Source organism: Eurosta solidaginis, chromosome 3, assembly GCF_040869045.1.
Source record: "Eurosta solidaginis isolate ZX-2024a chromosome 3, ASM4086904v1, whole genome shotgun sequence".
Lineage (NCBI taxonomy): Eukaryota > Metazoa > Arthropoda > Insecta > Diptera > Tephritidae > Eurosta > Eurosta solidaginis.
In genome coordinates this window covers 282,778,095-282,800,268 of record NC_090321.1, presented here as the reverse complement: position 1 = coordinate 282,800,268, position 22,174 = coordinate 282,778,095, and the positions used below count along the sequence as shown (strand labels likewise).

Sequence of the window (22,174 nt, the reverse complement as noted above, 5' to 3'; positions counted from 1 at the left end):
CTTTTGATTTCGCCCTGCAGAACTTTTTCATTTTCTTTTACTTAATATGGTAGGTGTCACACCTATCTTACAAAGTTTTTTTCTAAAGTTATATTTTGCGTCAATAAAACAATCCAATTACTTTACCATGTTTCAACCCTTTTTTCGTATTTGGTATAGAATTATGGCACTTTTTAATTTTTCGTAATTTTCGATATGGAAAAAGTGGACTTGGTCATAGTCAGATTTCGGCCATTTTTTATACCAATAGAAAGTGAGTTCAGGTAATCATGTGAACTGAGTTTAGTAAAGATATATCGATTTTTGCTTAAGTTATCGTGTTAATGGCCGAGCGGAAGGACAGACGGTCGACTGTGTATAAAAACTGGGCGTGGCTTCAACCGATTTCGCCCTTTTTCACAGAAAACAGTTATCGTCCGAGAATCTAAGCCGCTACCAAATTTCACAAGGATTGGTATATTTTTGTTCGACTTATGGCATTAAATGTATCCTAGACAAATCAAATGAAAAAGGGTGGAGCCACGCCCATTTTGAAATTTTCTTTTATTTTTGTATTTTGTTGCACCATATCATTACTGGAGTTGAATGTTGACATAATTTACTTATATGCTGTAAAGATATTAAATTTTTTGTAAAAATTTTACTTAAAAAAAAAATTTTTTTAAAAGTCGGCGTGGTCGTTCTCCTATTTTGCTAATTTTTTTTAAGCATACATATAGTAATAGGAGTAACGTTCCTGCCAAATTTTATCATGATATCTTCAACGACTGCCAAATTACAGCTTGCAAAACTTCTAAATTACCTTCTTTTAAAAGTGGGCGGTGCCACGCCCATTGTCCAAAATTTTACTTATTTTCTATTCTGCGTCATAAGTTCAACGCACCTACCAAGTTTCATCGCTCTATCCTTATTTGGTAATGAATTATAGCAATTTTTCGATTATTCGAAATTTTCGATATCGAAAAAGAGGGCGTGGTTATAGTCCGATATCGTTCATTTTAAACAGTGATCTGAGATGAGCGCCCAGGAATCTACATACCAAAGTTCGTCAAGATATCTCAAAATTTACTCAAGTTATCGTGTTAACGGACAGACGGACGGACGGACATGGCTTAATCAAATTTTTTTTCGATCCTGATTATTTTGATATATGGAAGTCTATATCTATCTCGATTCATTTATACCTGTACAACCAACCGTTATCCAATCAAAGTTAATATACTCTGTGAGCTCTGCTCAACTGAGTATAAAAAAAAAAGATTCTATTTACACAGTAAGTATACAAGCAAACATCCATAACAGGTATACAAACGTCTTAAGATGTGCTAATTGTAATAAGTTCTTATTATAATAGCGCTAATAAAATTTCCCAACAAATTCTTAGGTACAAATTCATAACAATAAAGCTTAAAAAGGCTAATTAAATACTTTTTTTCGAAAATTTAAAAAAATATTTTCTTAACAAGGCAAAAAAATTCATTAATAACAAGTAAGGAAGGTTAAGTTCGGGTGTAACCGAACATTACATACTCAGTTGAGAGCTACGGTTACAACATAAGGGAAAATAACCATGTAGGAAAATGAACCGAGGGAAACCCTGGAATGTGTTTGTATGACATTTGTATCAAATGAAAGGCATTAAAGAGTATTTTATGAGGGAGTGGGCCATAGTTCTATAGGTGGACGCCATTTAGGGATATAGCCATAAAGGTGGACCAGGGGTGACTCTAGAATGTGTTTGTACGATATGGGTATCAAATTAAAAGTATTAATGAGGGTTTTAAAAGGGAGTGGTGGTAGTTGTATAGGTGGTCGCCTTTTCGAAATATCGTCATAAAGGTGGACCAGGGGTGACCCTAGAATTTGTTTGTACAATATGGGTATCAAAAGAAAGGTATTAGGTAGTATTTTAAAAGGCAGTAATCCTTAGTTCCATAGGTGGACGCCGTTTCGAGATATCACCATAAAGGTGGAGCAGGGGTGACCCTAGAATTTGTTTGTGCAATATGGGTATCAAACGAAAGGAGCTAATGAGTATTTTAAAAGGGAGTGGGCCTTAGTTCTATAGGTGGGCGCCTTTTCGAGGTATCGCAATAAATGTGGACCAAGGGTGACTCTAGACTTTGTTTGTACGATATGGGTATCAAATGAAAGGTGTTAATGAGTATTTTTAAAAGGGGGTGGGCCCTCGTTCTATAGGTGTTCGCCTTTTCGAGATATCGTCATAAAGGTGGACCAGGGATGACTCTAGAATGAGTTTGTACGATATGGGTATCAAATTAACGGTATTAATGAGAGTTTTAAAAAGGAGTGGTGGTAGTTGTATATGTGAAGGCGTTTTCCAGATATCGACCAAAATGTGGACCAGGGTGACCCAGAATATCATCTGTTGGATACCGCTAATTTATTTATATATATAATACCACGAACAGTATTCCTGCCAAGATTTTAAGGGTTTTTTATTTCGCCTGCAGAACTTTTTCATTTTCTTCTACTTAATATGGTAGGTGTCACAACCATTTTATAAAGTTTTTTCTAAAGTTATATTTCGCGTCAATAAAACAATCCAATTACTTTACCATGTTTCATCCCTTTTTTCGTATTTGGTATAGAATTATGGCATTTTTTCATTTTTCGTAATTTTCGATATCGAAAAAGTGGGCGTGGTCATAGTCGGATTTCGTTCATTTTTCATACCAAGATAAAGTGAGTTCAAGTAAGCACGCGAACTAAGTTCATTAAAGATATGTCGATTTATGCTCAAGTTATCGTGTTGACGGCCATGCGGAAGGACAGACGGACGACTGTGTATAAAAAATGGGCGTGGCATTAACCGATTTCGCCCATTTTCACAGAAAACAGTTAGCGTCATGAAATCTATGCCCCTACCAAATTTCAAAAGTATTGGTTAATTTTTATTCGACTTATGGCGTTAAAAGTATCCTAGACAAATTGAATGAAAAAGAGCGGAGCCACGCCCATTTTGAAATTTTCTTTTATTTTTGTATTTTGTTGCACCATATCATTACTGGAGTTGAATGTTGACATAATTTACTTATATACTGTAAAGATATTAAATCTTTTGTTAAAATTTTACTTTAAAAAAAAAATTTTTTTTAAAAGTGGGCGTGGTCCTTCTCCGATTTTGCTAATTTTTATTAAGCGTACATATAGCAATAGGAGTAACGTTCCTGCCAAATTTCATCATGATATCTGCAACGACTGCCAAATTACAGCTTGCAAAAATTTTAAATTACCTTCTTTTAAAAGTGGGCGGTGCCACGCCCATTGTCCAAAATTTGACTAATTTTCTATTCTGCGTCATAAGTTCAACTCATCTACCAAGTTTCTTCGCTTTATCTGTCTTTTGTAATGAATTATCGCACTTTTTCGTTTTTTCGAAATTTTCGATATCGAAAAAGTGGGCGTGGTTATAGTCCGATATTGTTCATTTTAAATAGCGATCTGAGATGAGTACTCAGGAACCTACATACCAAATTTCATCAAGATACCTCAAAATTTACTCAAGTTATCGTGTTAACGGACGGGCGGACGGACGGACGGACGGACATGGCTCAATCACATTTTTTTTCGATCCTGATTATTTTAATATATGGAAGTCTATATCTATCTCGATTCCTTTATATATGTACAACCAACCGTTATCCAATCAAACTTAATATACTCTGTGAGCTCTGCTCAACTGAGTATAAAAAGTCATATTTTAGGAAGAAAACTTATAGAAATACATTTATGTCTTTTATCTTTGTTTAAGTTCCACATTAGTCTTAAGCGACTTGCTTCTGTTTACTTTGCCAACGAAATTTCAAAACTTGCCTTTATTTATTGTTATTAGGCATACTGCTGCTTCTGGTTTTTATCCTTTCTTAGTCGATTATTTATAATTCTTTTCTATTTTACTGTTAATTCAGCAAACTTGTAGGAATTACGAACAGCCTCGGTTGTACTCGCATGTAAGGCATCAGGCGCTTTTGAAAGCTTAGCCAATAAAACTTAAGCATAGAGACCCTCAATGATATCAGCATAATGCTTGGACTCAACATTATGTTTCACCTTCAAAGTGGAACCCATTTCACCTGTTGGAATTGAGAAATCATATGGCAGTATAACAAATTTCTGCACTTTATGTGCATTCGTAATCGCTTGATTGTTAGCGCGTTTAATACCATTCTTAATAGATTTCCACCATTTCGGACAAGGACCAGCCTTCAAAATTTCGCTAAGAGTTGTATATTCCAATCTCAAACTCTTTACCCATGTGAGGAACTCACGCGCAAACTCGTCGAGTGGCGCGCCAGTATCGCGATCCATTTCGGTCTTAATCGCCACCAGGGCAGTCAAATATTTGCGTTGCTCATCCACCAAAAATGCATTCGAAATTCCACACAATTATTTCTTAATCAAATTCTCAATGTGAACAGGTGGTATATTCTCACCACCGGCTGTAATGATTATCTCCTTAGAACGTCCTGTGATATATACATAACCCTTATCATCAACGTAGCCAATATCATCAGAATGCAGCCAAAGATCATCTCGGTCTTTTCTTCGTGGAAAATGTAACCCATGAAGATGTGGCGACCGCGTATGCAAATCTCACCATGTGCATTCTCATCCTAGTTGATGAGTTTCGTCTCACAATCGGTCAGAGTTTTTCCAATTGAAGTGAGTGGTTGCATATCGTGTAGGCATAATGTGTGACAACCGCCCACTTCAGACATGCCAAATGCATCCAAAATTTTCATATCCAAGCTGAGGAAATATTTTTTTGTCTCGAGTGACATCGGTGCAGCGGCTGTGACAAGTGTGACCACGCGATCGAAACTGAGTGCCTGCCTAAGTTTGGACATAACCAATTTTTTAGCGATGTTAAAACCTAAACCATCCGAGCCTTTGCCATTTATTTCCATATAGTGACGTAGTGTTACACCTTTGGCCCAACTGGCTAGCATCTTCTTCATACTTCCATTTGATGCGCCGATGTCTACCATACGTTCCTGGAATTTTTCATAGACACGCGGCACACCCAGAAATCGCGTGGGAAGCGCATCTTGCAATGTCGTCACTAATGTACCCTTCAACTCATCCTTGTCAGCAAAATAGATGTAGCCGGCTATTGAAGCTTCTGTGTAAATATCTACTGTCTGTGCAGCCACTTGGGACAAGGGCAAATATGAAACGAGAACCTCAGAGCCAGAGGTTACATTACTCAGTGACTTGGTAACGGAACGCGTATTAAAGTCAATATTGTCGTGGCTAAGCATCACACCTTTTGGCATGCCCACTGTACCAGGAGTATACACCAGACAGCAACATTGTGTAATGGCAATATTCTCCAAACGCTTTTTGTATTCTTCTTCCACTTCTGCAACTACCATCGCCTCAATCTCAAACCACCTGTAATAGCCATCTTCTTTCTTTATATACGGCTCATATAGTTCTTGTATTTGAATATCTGCTTTCAGATGTGGCAGCCTATCTCTAATCGCTTTTATCCTATCCATTTGCTTGGATTCATCGACCACCACAATTTGTGCACGCGAATTCTCTAAATTATGATTAAAGGATAACACGCCCAATGAGTGCTGTGGTTCGAGTCCGAGTTTAATGAACGCTTTAGCTATTTGATGCACTTTCTGTTCACATTGTTTGTAGGTAACTGTCGAATATTCTTTCTTTTCGTTTTTTGTTCGCAAAGCTGGATATTCGCCATAATTATTCATCACGGTGCGTTTCAATAAGCCGGGCATAGAAACTGGCTCCTCCGCGCCCAGACCATCTGATGCCTTACGAATTTTCACGGCTTTTGTAGGATCGGTGGTGCGGTATGAACCGGCATGTAGCAATCGATTCGGACCAGGACGGTTGTATAAAGTCTCTCATGTGGCCATAATTAAGATGATGATATTTAGTAAACTTGTGGCTATTAACGCTGATATATTAAGAGTTGTTAGTTGCTTTTCACCAAAATTCTTAAAACTGACTTACTGCCTTTTATTATATTCCTGCGCGGCAAAGCAACACCGAAAACTTTGAAAAAAGCAGAAAACCTTCTCAGTGGAAATGCACCTGCCTTGCCGTTCGGAGTCGTCAGACAACATGTGGGTCATGAAGTACATAGTTGATCTTTTAATATTAAACATAAGGTGGACGCCGTAGTGTGGTAGTAGCGTGCTCCAACTGTCACACCGACGGTTCTGGGTTCAACTCCCGGGCAAAGTAACATCAGAATTGGGCTTAAAGCTTTTAAAATTATATAAAAAAGTTTTTCAAATCGGGGTCGCCCTCCGAAAGTGATTTGGAAAATACTCCGAGTATTTTTCTGCCTTGCAGATATTGTTTGGAGTCGACATAATACATGTAGGTCCCGTCCCGCCAGTTTGTAGAAACAGTTAATCGATATATAAGTGTATATGTGTAAACTCGTCAATAAAGTAATGTGACTAAATAGGGGTCTACATACCCCGAAAAAAATTCCCATCTTCTCTCACATTTGACATGAAATTCAACCAAGCGACAACGTCTATGTCTCATAACTTATTTGCCATAATTTTTCATAACTTTATGATAAAAAGCCAACTAACCGGACAGAACAAGAAACAAATTCTTCCTACCATAACAAAGACATAAACTTATGAATAAGCAGCAACTGAAGAAACAGAAGCACTAAAAACACACACAAACAAGCAAACACGGCATAAAAAAATCCATAACACAAAAACTTATCAAAAAGTTGTTTACAATTTTCTAACTTGAACTTTTCCGCTTCTCAAATTTTTATTTACAGTTGCATACACAGCAGTCAGAAAAAGCAGGATATGGATACTTTCAAGTAAAATGCACAAGGACATACCAGAGTAGGATATGCCGACGGCAACAACAACAACAATGCAGGAAGTCAACAATCACACACTTGTTTTATTATACTTAAGTGAAAATGTCGGCACGTCCACTCTTAAGTCACCTCGAAGAAAGGACAAAATGCACCAAAATTAATGCTGTTCCTTGAAAGACTCAAGGACTTCAAACAAAATAAAATTCAGAGAGTGAGACAAAAAAAAAAATATCATAAACATAAATAATAGTCAACAAATATAAATATAATGCAACATATTTGTGCAACACAAATATATATTATGTAACAAGAAATATTTTATTATATAAGGACGAGTGCAAAACTTAAAATAAGTGCAATCGACTAAAGGACGCTGCAATGTTGCCACACTTTTTCGAACGTTTGTGTGTAGAAATCTGCGCCGCAGAGCAAGTGTTTTGCAATACACAACATGCAATAAAGTACGAAGTGATAAATTGAGCTGAAAGTATCAAGACGCTCATAAAAATTTCATCTAGGGCAAATTTATAGCATCAGGATTTTGAGCGCTTAAAAAGGATCTGAAAAAAAAAAAAAAAAAAATTTGGTGTGCCTTTTTGTTTTTGATTTTATGCACATTTCATATTATTTTTTACAAGTATTGCATCGCGTCGAGTTCGTTTCACCACACAGAATTTTGTAACGCATATGAAAACCGTGCGCGCTGCTTTCGCATCCCCGCATCGTAGCATTTGAGCCTTGCTGCGAGTGCAAGGCTTGCTTATCCTAGTTTATCGTGCAATTTCAACGCATTCGTTTTATTTCGCTTACTCTAACACACCATCCTTCTCCATTTCAGTGCATACCGTTGTTTTATTAGCTGCCTCATGAATTTTGAAAAATTTTCGCGTAGGAGCAACGAGCTTAAATGGCAGCGACGAGACACAGTTAGCTGTTGTTGTTTTTAGGGGTCATAGAGCGTCTCAAGGCGCAAACACATACACAGAGCACGAGTGAGTGTGCCTGTATAAGGTAAGCACTGTAAAGTGCAGTGTCTGGCATCACTCGTTTCCTCACAGCTCATGCACCCGCCTGCAATTATACAGCATTGCTGTGTTTGAGCGTCACGACTTTGTAGCCATCGCAGTTGAGAACACGAAAACGAAGTTGTGCATAGCAAAGAAGAAGAACAAACACGAAAATATCAACAAATGTATTTTGAATTAAAAAAACGAAAGGTTAAAGAATAGGAAAGTAAAACGTGAAAAAGTTTGAAAAATAGAAAATTTTAATAAAATCAAGTGCAAACGGTACATTTCGCGCGCGCGTTCCCACAACCTCATACCCAGCCTCTTCACCAAACAGCCGGCCTTCCAAAATGCAAGTTCAAGTTCAACCTTTTTGAGGTACTTGCAAACGGTGCAACATCTCACGCTCGTTTTGTTCGGTCGTGGACGGTTGGACGTTGTTTGTTGGCGATTTTTCGTTTTGTCGACGCGACAGCATGAAATCGAAATTGAAAATGGCAAACACAAATCAAGGGGGTATCAGTTATACTAACAGCAGTAGCAATACAAGTTCACAAAATGCCACAGCTGCTGTTGCTGGGCAAAAGTGCTGCTCTCGTGTTATTGTAAACATGTCACACAACAGTGGCAGCACGTCATCTCGGGCGCATTTTGTAGCCCGGCAACGCCAAAAATTTATTTGCTGCTTCGCATCTCACCAACGAGGATTATTCTTTCATGTCGCAGTTTTATTGGCACTAATGCTGTCGCTGAATGTTTTTATTGTTGAAGGTAAGTGGCAAGCCAACATTATTTAATTAAATTAATTTACCTCGCAAAACATTATGTATTGTAGTAAATAAATTATTGGTAATAACACAATTGTTCGTATTTATTATATTGCGAGTTAAATGCCTTTGTTACGAAATCCAAGGGAATTTGGTAAAAAGAAGAAGCAGTTGGGGAAACTCAGAACCACAAACTTCTTGCTAAAACAATGCGAAATATGCTCCAATTCCATATCTACTTCAGGGCTTTCAAGAAACCGGACGGTTTGGAGACCTTCTCTCTAAATACAAACGGCGAGTAATCACGAAAAGGACCAGACTAATATTCAGAGTACTGTCGCTCTCATCCATGCCTTGAATAACCCGAGGACTTTGGGCAAAATCTTTGATAGTTTGCTCTTAATAGATAAAACGACTGACCTGCTGCCATTCTATGCTTCACACTGACCCGATTTGAACTCGGAAAATTAAATATAATGCACTAATTGATTATATCATAACTCTGGTTCCCATATCTGCAAATATACGAAAAAGTACTTTTGTATTCGGTGAAGATGTCCTATATGTGGGGGATAAAAAGTGCGATAGAAGGATTGAGAGTGGAAGCAGAGGAATAGTTAAAGAGGTAAAGGTAGATGTAGTGCCAGAGGTGGAGGGAGCGATAGAGGAAGAGGCAAACCTTTCGGAGGTACGCAAATTGTCAGCTACAGATGATTCTATCGTCTTAGCAGTGGCCAAGAAACTGGATCTGCTTCAAACATTAACTAAGGACGCCATAGCAAGAATAAAAAAATAAATTCAAAGCGTGGTAATCTCCGACTTTAGGCAGAGCTTCTCTTCCAATTTGTGTTGTGCTTCTTCTAATTTTTCATACAAATTGGCGGGACAAGTTTTACGCCGACACCATGCAACACCCGCAAGGCAAATGAGTTTTCAGTGAGAAGCTTTTCATGGCAGAAATACACTAGGAAATTTTGCCAAATCACTGCGGCGGGTTCGGCCCCCGCTTAGAAAAACTTTTTTCTAATTGAAAAAACTTGTTTCTAAATTTTTTATGCTGCTGCGCCCTGGGCTTGAACCAAGAAAGAAATAATTTTTATCTGGACTTGCATATGGAAGAAGAGGAAGGCCGCCACTCCTAGACCAGGTAGCGCGCCTTGTTGGAGAGCCATAATCATTTAAACGCACTTGGACGTCGACTATGTAAGTAAATAACAATGTGAATCGATCTAAAATGACACACTAAAAAGATATATTATCAGCATAAAAAATTACGCGTAGGACAGAGCAAGATCCTTTCTTTCCCACCTAATCGGAAAACGCAGAACACGTAATGTTTTATTGCCCGCATTTTCACAAGGAAGAACTTAGCGTACACAGAGTTTTTGGGGAATAACCTTCCTCGATGTACTAAGGGCCTTAAGAGAGCGCAGAGAAATACGCATTTCAAGTACTGACGACTAGCTTAGCGGAGCTCTGTAATCAACACCGGGAAAGTGTTTGAAAGATATTCGAGATATCTCGCGCTTGGACTTGGCTGTTTACTAAACTGCCGCACTTACTGCGACAGAGAGAGAGAGAGAGAGTTCAAACCAGAATGGAACTAAGATAATCCGTCGCCTTCCCACGAGTTCGGTCCAAGGCCTTTCAGCTGTATCAGATTTTTGAGCTTTTTGTTTGCATATTAGCTGTTAAATTTATTTGTGGTACTACAATGGCCCTTTTCGCGTAGTCTTCTCGAACCAGTTTTAACCGATGGTGCACTCAGAACTGCCATGTGATGTCTTCCTATGAAACCTGAACATCACTTACATAGTAAGGCAAAAGAGCTCAACATTAAAGAGCATATCGAAATGCTGAAAATATAGTATTTGTTAAATTGTCACAAACCTGGATACCCTAGCAAACAACTGCTGGATCTAGCCCCGCCTCCAAGAGGCATAAGGAAACATCTCTGTAAGCTCTATGATGAGATCTGGCACCTACCTGCACAGCCGTTTCACCCCTAAACAAAATCAACACAGAATCGGTAAATACTTTTGTTAGGTCGCGCCAGGTGAACCCCGTTATCAATATAGATACACTATCTTAATCCTCCAGAAGATGAAAGCAGACTACCAATGGAGACACCAGTAACCCCGGCCGAACTTCCTTCTGGATAGTTACTGCAACAAGCTAGCTCTTACTTGTGCAGAATCAACCCTGACATACGTAATATATGTGCTGCATGCGATGTGCCCCTACATGACACCAACCAACTTTTAATTGTAATGTGGAATCTACGCCGCAAACAGCAACTTCCCAATTTGTGAGTGGCGAGAACTGTTAACAAAAAAAAAAAAAAACAAGCAAGGAGGGCTAAGTTCGGGTGTAACCGAAAATTACATACTCAGCTGCCAAATTACATCTTGCAAAGCTTTTAAATTACCTTCTTTTAAAAGTGGACGATGCCACGCCCATTGTCCAAATTTTTGCTAATTTTCTATGCTGCGTCATAAGGTCATCCCACCTACCACGTTTCATCGCTTTATCTGTCTTTGGTAATGAATTATCGCACTTTTTCGGTTTTTCGAAATTTTGGATATCGAAAAAGTGGTTTTTTGTGTTTTCTAAAATGTTATATATATATAAAAAGTGGGCGGGTTATCATCGGATTTCGCTCATTTTCAATGCCAATCTATTCTGGGTCCAGATAAGCTCGTGTACCAAATTTGGTAAAGATATCTCAATATTTACTCAAGTTATCGTGTTAACGGACAGACGGGTGGACGGACAGACGGACGGACGGACATGGCTCAATAAAATTTTTTTTTCGATACTGATGATTTTGATATATGGAAGTCTATATCTATCTCGATTCCTTTATACCTGTACAACCAACCGTTATCCAATCAAAGTTATAATACCCTGTGTACAAATACAGCTGGGTATAAAAACTGACCAATCATTAGTGTTTTGCAGTACCAATTATAAAAGACAGATAGGCTGGTGGCCTTTGGTGGAATAGAGCAAAATCACCCATTTGCAAGACAACTAGGATTAGATTAGAATTGGCTGAAAGTTTTTCTTCTTTTTCTAGCTTACGAAAGACGTTTTTCAGAAGTTTTTCAAATTTTTTCATCCAACTCAAAAAAAGTTATGAATTTTTAAAAAAACACCGTTTTTGTTTTCAAAATGCTATAACTTTTTCAAAAAATGACCGTTTGGGATCTTTTTTTTTATTTGTTTTTAAATGTACTTTTCGGACAAAACTCAAAAAGAATTTAAAAGTTTTTTTTTTGTAATTTTTCAGTTTTTCGAGATTGTAATGACAGCCTTTCACCATAGGTACTGGTTTGAGTGAATGGTAGCGTGCCTGTATCTGTGTGTGGTGTGTCTAGATTCGTGCCTCAGCCGCAATGTTGCGAAGAACGTATCTGCACTCCGCTATGACAACATTGTTGCAGCGGAAGTCACCAGTCGCTTCGGCATCAGGTTGTTTTTAGCTGCCGGCCACGTAACAAGATGTTTCGAATTTCGCCTTTTTTTTTGTTTTTTTTTTTTCTCATAAAAAATGTCAATCAATTCTGCAGTCATCCCCACTAATCCCGGAGTGGGCCGAGATTTTTTTTTTTTAACTGAAAAAAAAACTTCAACATTTTTTTTGTATTTTCTCCGAAAAGTACATTTAAAAACATATTTAAAAAAAAAAAAAATTATCCTAAACGGTCAATTTTTGAAAAAGTTATAGCATTTTGAAAACAAAAACGGTGTTTATTTAAAAATTCATAACTTTTTTTGAGTTGGATGAAAAAATTTGAAAAACTTCTGAAAAACGTCTTTCGTAAGCTAGAAAAAGAAGAAAAACTTTCAGCCAATTCTAAAGGGGTCGGGTTCAAAATTGGTCGAAATGGGATGGAATACCCCATATGTACATATACAAATGAGACTCCTTTGTTTGGTATGAAAATGGGTAGAGATGATAAACGAGCTGGATGTAAATATTGGTTTTTATAACGGGCGCTTTTATGGTTCCTCATGATTGAGAGCATTTGACACATCATTAGCATTGTATTTGGGATTTTATGGAAATGCGTATATTTGCATACAATTTGTATGTATGTAGATATATATACGTATGTGTGTATGTACATATGAATTGTATTCAAATGAATTTATTGCAGATAAGAAAGCTTTCACATTAAACTACTTCTTTAATTATTGTTGCTGTCTTTCTTTCAATCTTCATTTTTATTGTTAAACAAAATCTCTCAACAATCGATGGATGCATCACTCGTTCATATTAAATAGTCTGAAGTTACTTAATACGAATTTCTCATCACATTATTGGTAGCCATTAGTAGAAGGGTATATTGACAAAGAACGGCTGTCTGCCTATTGACCCAATTTTCTGCGCATTCATATGCAGCTTGTTTACGATAATTGGCCGGGTTGTCAACAGCTGTACGAACTCTCATATGTATATAAGATAAATGCAAAACTATGAATAAAAGCGCTCGGGCAGCAAATGAATGTGAATCGTAACAATAGAAAATGGAATGAGCTGAAGGTAGACATGCGTAGATGGTGATAAGAATTCTTTTGTGTGACATTTTCGAAAGATATACTAGGACTACCACGAACATTTTTATCGTGGCTGTCGAATGCGCACTTTTGTACCCATAGAGCTTTTCAAATCTACAGATATGTATATACATAAATAAACGTATCGATCTACCTATTTCTGAAAGTAAGTTTAAACCTCTACGTGCCAGCGATGGCAAGTACCGAAGAAGATTTAATGATGAGCCGTACGAGTTTTATGCAGACACTAACATAGTCCAAGTAATTAAAATACAGCGGCTGCGCTGGCTAGGTCGTGTTATGTTATGGATGAAAGGTGACTCTCCGGCGGAAAAACTACTCCTATCCGAACTCGCCTATGGAAGAATAGGAGGAGCGTGGCCTTTCTCCGTTGGACGGACCAGGTCGAATACGACTGACCAATTGGCACCAGTTAGCCCAACGGAGAAGGCCCCAGTCACTTGTTGGACGGCCTTGTAAGACGGCCATAATCGTTTAAACGGTTAAGCGCCTAATAACTGAGATGACTGTGTTTTAGATGAGCATGTCAAGAGTGTCACTGAAACCTGCTTTTGACTACTTAATTTAAACACATAAAGCTCATACTTCAGCGACATCATTAAACATAAGTCCGAAATTTTATCCTTGCGTTGGTTTCTTCCATTTTTTAAACTTTTGACATTTGTTGCTAAACCAAAAATTTGTACAAGTTTCTATTATAAATACATTTTTTTTTTTAATTTTGAGATTTCGGATCTGTTGCTCATTAAAGTTTGCAAAAATTAGTAGTAAATTGAGAGATTTTAAATTTAAGTTAAGAAGTTTGAAAAATTGCTTAAGCCGATGAAGGATGTAAAAGTAAGGCTTGAAATTTGAATCGTAAGGAAATTTAGCACTGTCAAGGGTGCTCTGAAACTCATGTCTGTAGGGATTCTTGTGCATTTTTCTTAATGTTGATATGAATGTAGCTCCACATATTTCCATATCGCTAAATGTACAAAGCATCCCTCGTATCAGCATCAATGTGCCTGCTTCGAGCAGCAAACAAAAGACCGGCAACGCTCGAGGCGTTGTCTCTAGAATGCCAACTGCCAAAGTCGAAACAGAATTGTAAATAAAGTGGTAGAACAGAACGTGGAATGACCGTAAAGAACAAATAAATAAATAAATGTAAAACAACAACAACAACAACAAAGGACACAGCGCCGAACTTATCTCTGGCTATATCTGAAGTGTTGTCGCCATGGTCGTCGTCTTCGTCTTTGTCTGTCGCACGTTTAGCTATTTTCGTTGTTGTTGTAGGGATTTATATACGCACATATATGTATGTATGTAGCTATGTAGAGACATGGGTGAGTACAAATAAATAAATTTGTAGTGCATTCATTTGTTTGAACATTTATGTGCCACATTTGGCGATGTGTCGTCCCTGTTGACCTGTCAACATTTACAAATGTATGGATATATCTACATTTGGACCGATAAGTCTCATCGAAGTAGTACCAAAAATGATATTTCAGTAAGAATATGAGTAAAAAGCAAAAGCAAACAGTAGCTCGAAATTGAGACAACCACAACAACAAAAGCGCTGATAGACATAAGGTGGTAACTAAAGAAACAGTCGGGTTTTTTTATTTATTTAATCTGGCTGGGTACTTAAAATTACGATTGGGCAGTAAAGCGACCAAGGAGACAGCCAGATCAAGAATATTTCTTGTCTTGCCATCACGCAGTAAGCCTGGGTAATTCTTTGTGGCAAGTACTTAGTCTTCTCCAACCCGGCTTGCCAATAAAAATTCTAAGCGCATATGTTTGTAAGTTGACTTTGTACATATGTATATAGCACGAGTACCTACATCTATGAATAATGCAGATAATTTCAATACCCACAGTATTGAAAGTGCCACATGTCGAAATATTGAAATGAATAATTCACTCATTGAGAGACAAGTACGCAAACAGGCAGTCAAACAAAAACATGGGGAGTTTATCGACGAGCTGTAATAAAAGGATGATAGGAAAATGAATAAAGGGAAAATAAACAAATATATATGTATATAAATAGCTAACGGAAACGGAGTTTAAAAAGATAGATTAAAAATAAAAATGTGTTTAAAAAGTACAGCTTAGTGACATCTTGCAGAAAATAAATTACTATAAACTAAAGGGCCCATTACTGAAACTTAGCATAGACTTGACTTGACTTGAGAGCTGTCACTTACAGTTCTGTTAAATTAACATTGCAGGTTACAGATTACTCAAAACTTAGCAACACTTAACTTGACTTAGAAGTCTGCTGAATTTTGATTTTCTATGTAAGTTCTAAGTGACGTTAACATTTTGAGATGCCATTTGTTTGTGTCCATTTCATTTTGACATTTTGTCATACAAATTGACATTTATTGAATATGATGCAGGATTGTATGCGCTAAGTGGAGTATAATCGCGGCTAAGTTGCCAAGTTTAAGCCAAGTCAAGTCAAGTCTATGCTAAGTATCAGTAATGGGCCCTTAAGGCCATTGAATTTGTTAAAGCTGAATATAAAGATGAGAAAGTTCGTTTCATTAAAGAATTATTTTTTGTAACCCATTTGTGAGAGAAGCGATCGACATCGGTGGCTAAATTCTCTGCGTAAAAGTGCCAATGCAGGACCATGGCGGAACCATACAAGGTGGCAGCATTGTGACATATGTACCTACAAACATAACTAAAAGTTCAATGTACTTTGTTTCTGTAAAATCGATGAACTAATGTCAAAATCGTAGTGCGCCGGAAGTTGATGTATGAAATCATATTAAAAAAGTACAAATCAGCTCTCACCGTGCCGCCACCTTTTATAGTTCCGCCATGGACAGGAGCAATTAAATTGTTAAATGCATGGCCATTACGAGAGGCGGCTTCTCGTTTTTTTCACATAAAAGTCTTCAACCAAATTGTTCCTCTGGCCAGAAAATAAAAATACAAGTACAATAGTTTCGAAGGGGATTACTATGAGTATTTATTAAAAAATGACAATGGCTATTAGGAAAGGCAACTCTGCATAGAAAACTTAGTAAAAAATAAATGGGTGTCATTCTAGACAGTTAGTTGCCATTCAGTCCATGCGGACCAATAGGTCGTTGAGCAAACTTCTGGTAACATCGTGGACCCATTCAGTCTATTTGCGGTCCTTGCGGACCAGCCAGTTAAATCCAACCTTCATAATTCATGCACAATGAGCCGAACCGTTATATTGTGACAGGTATATTAAGGTCGAAAGAGTATATTGTCAGTAACAAAATTTTATCTATGAAAATTTGTACCAGCTCACCCAGCAAATAGCTAACATAACCTGAAATTCGCTTTCACTCTTTTAATATCTGAGAGCGGTTCCCAGCCAAACTGGGCGAACATATTATAATACATTCTTACCACCGCTGAGTAATAGTAGGACTCTAGCAATGACGGTCCAATTTTTTAAAGAAGGGCTCTTGTGTTTGGGTTATTTACGACTAAATGATGATGGCTGGAATTCGCTATCTTAAGATTTTTCAAAAACCCACAATATAGATCGTAAGAAGAATAACCGAAAGACATAAGATACCAATTAGAAAATATTTTTGAACAAACGAAGGAATTCTAGTGGACTGAATCCAATTTGGACCACCAAAGGAAATAAAGTATTCTTCCACCTACATCTGCTAACTTAGTTGAGGTCTCATCATTGGCCTGCTTCCATACACGGGTGTTGGCAGAAACACATTCTTGACCAGAGCTTCTTTGTCCATTCGCACAACATGACATATCCCGCGAAGATTCTAGTTTTTATTCGTTGCATTCTCTCAATATCTGCTCATACGGCTACTTATTATACCTCATTCGCTACTCGCCGTTGGCAACGCGTACAGGTTCATTAATATTCTGGAGACATTGGGAGCACTATAGTAACATCTCATCTTCTTTCGACACCTTCTATGAATATGATCATCAGGAAAGGTATGTTGAGCGACTGGTAGAGCATAATTTTTGTTCGTCGAGAGAGGACTTTTCTTTTCAATTGCCTGCTGAGTTCAAAGTAACACTTACTGGCAACAGCTATGCACAGTTGGATTTTTTCTATTCTATTTAGTCCAACGTAGACAAATAAATTTCACTTTAATCTTAAACAAATAAGAAAATCTTAACACTTAAATTAATTTATACTCATCAGTAATTTAAACGAATTTCCCAAAATGCAGCAAGGGCACAAAAAATGGAAAAGTTTCGCTAACAAACTTTTCTACAACAAAAAAGATGAGACAGCCAGTAAATTTAACTTAAGAACTTTTTCAGTTTAATGCGTTAATAGGCGACAAAATACTTTGGAAACTCCAGACAGCAGCTGGCTCTACTACACTGATGCAATCACACATTTTCATATTTATGCTTAACAGTTACGATTGTGAGAATATGCAGAATTTAAATAAATATGCACCCACATGCATTCATACACGCACAATACACACACAGCCCATAGGTACATTAGGGTCACTTGATCTCCCCACAGAAATGGCCTTAAAATTTGTATGTGCGAAATTTTATGCCAATTAAAAAGATTTAAAGGTTGCGCAAGGATCTTGAAATCGTAAAAAGGGCGAATTTTTATATATCTTTGGTCCAGTCTAATTCATTATCGTGGGCGGAATTGTCTCTCACTTGTTATCACTAATCTCTACAGATTTTGCTTTCAAAGGCAGTTAAAATGACAAATATTGGTCAAATAATAAAAAAATTTATAAAATAGAAGAAGTGTCAAAATTTCAGTTGCGCTGAAAATGTTCAACTTTTGTTATTAATTTCTAGAAATTTTTCAAGTACATTCAATTTGACTTTAACGACATTCAAGTTTCAAAACGCTATCGACTTCTGTTTAATTTGAAGAACTTTTTTTGTGACGGGTGTTGGTCGTTTTTGCATGAATGAATAAAAACTGTTTTCATTTGTATTATATTTAAGCCTTTAGTTCTGTTATTAATTGACCGATTTCTAAGACTATAGTGATTTAAAAAAACAAGGCATTAAAGACATCAAAATTGCTTTGAAAAGGAGTAATCGTTTTTAGGATATAGGAATATGAATACTTTCTTTGTTTAAAAGTCGTCCATTTCAAGGTCTTCAAGTTCTTAGCGCAACTTCTAAATCTTTGTATATTGGAATAAGACTTTGTATATATTCGTTTTAGCATTTTCCTAGGGGCTGAGATCGAAATCCAAACCCTTTCTGTCCATAAAACTAAGGGCCACCCTAATGTACATGTGCATGTGAAAGTAAAAACATAAATTAAAAAAAAACAAGTAAGGAAGGTTAAGCTCGGGTGTAACCGAACATTGCATACTCAGTTGAGAGCTGTGGAGACAAAGTAAGGGAAAATAACCATGTAGGAAAATGAACCGAGGGAAACCCTGGAATGTGTTTGTATGACATGTGTATCAAATGAAAAGCATTAACGAGTATTTTATGAGGGAGTGGGCCATAGTTCTATAGGTGGACGCCATTTAGGGATATACCCATAAAGGTGGATCAGGTTGACTATAGAATGCGTTTGTACGATATGGGTATCAAATGAAAGGTGTTAATGAGTATTTTAAAAGGGAGTAACCCTTAGTTCCATAGGTGGACGCCGTTTTGAGATATCGCCATAAAGGTGGACCAGGGGTGACCCCAGAATTTGTTTGTACAATATGGGTACCAAATGAAAGGTGTTAATGAGTATTTTAAAAGGGAGTGATGCTTAGTTCCACAGGTGGACGCCGTTTCGAAATATCGCCATAAAGGTGGACCAGGGGTGACTCTAGAATGTGTTTGTACGATATGGGTATCAAATTAAAGATATTAATGAGGGTTTTAAAAGGGAGTGGTGGTTGTTGTAGAGGTGGTCGCCTTTTCGAGATATCGCCATTAGGGTGGACCAGGGGTGACTCTAGAATGCGTTTGTACGATATGGGTACCAAATGAAAGGTGTTAAAGAGTATTTTATGAGGGAGTGGGCCATAGTTCTATAGGTGGACGCCATTTAGGGATATAGCCATAAAGGTGGATCAGGGTTGACTCTAGAATGCGTTTGTACGATATGGGTATCAAATGAAAGATGTTAATGAGTATTTTAAAAGGGAGTAATCCTTAGTTCCATAGGTGGACGCCGTTTCGAGATACCGCCATAAAGGTGGACCAGGGGTGACCCTAGAATTAGTTTGTACAATATGGGTATCAAAAGAAAGGTGTTAATGAGTATTTTAAAAGGGAGTAATCCTTAGTTCCATAGGTGGACGCCGTTTCGAGATATCGCCATAAAGGTGGACCAGGGGTGACCCTAGAATTTGTTTGTACGATATAGGTATCAAATTAAAGGTATTAATGAGAATTTTAAAATGGAGTGGTGGTAGTTGTATATGTGAAGGCGTTTTCCAGATCGCGACCAAAATGTGGACCAGGGTGACACAGAACATCATCTGTTGGATACCGCTAATTTATTTATATATGTAATACCTGCCAAGATTTTAAGGGTTTTTTATTTCGCCCTGCGGAACTTTTTCATTTTCTTCTACTTAATATGGTAGGTGTCACAACCATTTTATAAAGTTTTTTCTAAAGTTATATTTCGTGTCAATAAACCAATCCAATTACCATGTTTCATCCCTTTTTTCGTATTTGGTATAGAATTATGGCATTTTTTTCATTTTTCGTAATTTTCGATATCGAAAAAGTGGGCGTGGTCATTGTCGGATTTCGTTCATTTTTCATACCAAAATAAAGTGAGTTCAAGTAAGTACGTGAACTAAGTTTATTAAAGATATGTCGACTTTTGCTCAAGTTATCGTGTTAACGGCCATGCGGAAGGACAGACGGACGACTGTGTATAAAAACTGGGCGTGGCATCAACCGATTTCGCCCGTTTTCACAGAAAACAGTTAGCATCATAAAATCTATGCCCCTACCAAATTTCAAAAGGATTGGTTAATTTTTGTTCGACTTATGGCGTTAAAAGTATCCTAGACAAATTAAATGAAAAAGGGCAGAGCCACGCCCATTTTGAAATTTTCTTTTATTTTTGTATTTTGTTGCACCATGTCATTACTGGAGTTGAATGTTGACATAATTTACTTATATACTGTAAAGATATTAAATTTTTTGTTAAAATTTTACTTAAAAAAATTTTTTTTTTAAAAGTGGGCGCGGTCCTTCTCCGATTTTGCTAGTTTTTATTAGGCGTACATATAGTAATAGGAGTAACGTCCCTGCCAAATTTCATCATGATATCTTCAACGACTGACAAATTACAGCTTGCAAAAATTATAAATTACCTTCTTTTAAAAGTGGGCGGTGCCACGCCCATTGTCCAAAATTTTACTAATTTTCTATTCTGCGTCATAAATTCAACTCATCTACCAAGTTTCGTCGCTTTATCTGTCTTTGGTAATGAATTATCGCACTTCTTCGGTTTTACGAAATTTTCGATATCGAAAAAGTGGGCGTGGTTATAGTCCGATATCGTTAATTTTAAATAGCGATCTGAGATGAGTGCTCAGGAACCTACGTACCAAATTTCATCAAGTTACCTCAAAATTTACTCAAGTTATCGTGTTAACGGACGGACGGACGGACGGACGGACATGGCTCGATCAAATTTTTTTTCGATCCTAATTATTTTGATATATGGAAGTCTATATCTATCTCGATTCCTTTATATATGTACAACCAACCGTTATCCAATCAAACTTAATATACTCTGTGAGCTCTGCTCAACTGAGTATAAAAACTTTCATATGTTCTTATAGTCATATGCATATATGTACAAGTAAGTATGCGTGTGTGTACTTACAGACGAATTTACATTTTCATACTTAAAAAAGCGTCAAAGGCAACATAAAAAGTACCTCCAACTGCTACAAATAACAAAACTAGGAGACAAAAAAAAAAAAAAAATCATAAACTTTAGTGCACTTTGGTGGTAGTCAAAACTATTCCCCAACAACAAGAATTTCATTTTTTTTGTCTAGCAAATGTGTTAAAAATAAATATTACAACAAAAAAAAATTTAAAGCACTACCAAATATGCCGAGAAATGACTTTCTCAGCCAGCTAAAGATAATTCAGACGATCAAAAAAATTACGTGTTGCAGCATAAAAATTGCAATGAAAATGAAGTTGTAAAAATGATATGTGCCACAAATTCGAACGTATGGATGTCCGTATGTTTGGCGCATATAAAAAGCACCTAAAAAAGCTCGTTTCATAGCATCTAACAAAAATATTTGTCTGGTATAAAAGCAAAAGAGCTCATATGCAAAATTTATAACGGTATTTCAGAAAAAAATATGGCTCCAAATAAAAACTATATGAAAGGTTATTACTTTTACTGCAAGTATTCGCACCCAGTAGGAAAAACAATCAGCTCGTATCGGAAATGTTTGGTTAGTCATTTTATAATACAACCTTATTACACAACTAACTGATTCGTAGACCCTTTCCCAATCGATGATTAATATAGAGGTTTCGATAACAAATCGACAACTTAGCGATAACATTTCGATACATTTCCGATAACAAATCCATAAACACTGACAACTATTTGATAACACTTCGATAAATTCTCGATAAACTCTCGTCAATAAATCAATAAACATTGGTTAAACTAACCTTACGCATACAGTTTGAACTCCACCATACAGCGAGAAAAGATGTTTACACATCTTTACTAAGCAGGAGGTTTGTAAGACAACTGCTTGATCACAGAAGTAGTAAAAATATGGGAATGTTCACATTCTGTCAGGTAGCTCTTCGGTGTCTCTAATCACCACCCAAAAATAAGGTGTTTAGTTTAGCGGTGTGGATATAGCGGGAGCAACTGACGAACATTTTATTCAACTGCAGTTACGTATTCCTAACTAGAACCTCCCTGTATGCTATTCTAGAGGTAGGTGGGTTTAATGGCAGCGACCCTGGTCGCCCAAGTAGCTAATGAA

The 22,174-nt window shown here is 37.0% G+C and overlaps 1 protein-coding gene and 1 pseudogene across 3 annotated transcripts in view; one reads left to right on the top strand and one right to left on the bottom strand.

Annotated features, from left to right (window-relative positions):
• Nucleotides 1-22,174, top strand: part of robo1 (roundabout 1) — a 610,999-nt gene that overhangs the window by 215,387 nt on the left and 373,438 nt on the right. For all 3 annotated transcript variants that reach the window (XM_067776766.1, XM_067776767.1, XM_067776765.1), the window contains one exon: nucleotides 6,809-8,634. In XM_067776766.1, the coding sequence (XP_067632867.1) occupies nucleotides 8,340-8,634 (295 nt within the window). In that variant the 5' untranslated portion in view covers nucleotides 6,809-8,339. The remainder of the gene's footprint in view (nucleotides 1-6,808; nucleotides 8,635-22,174) is intronic.
• LOC137245693 (very long-chain-fatty-acid--CoA ligase bubblegum-like) lies at nucleotides 4,015-5,912 on the bottom strand (annotated as a pseudogene).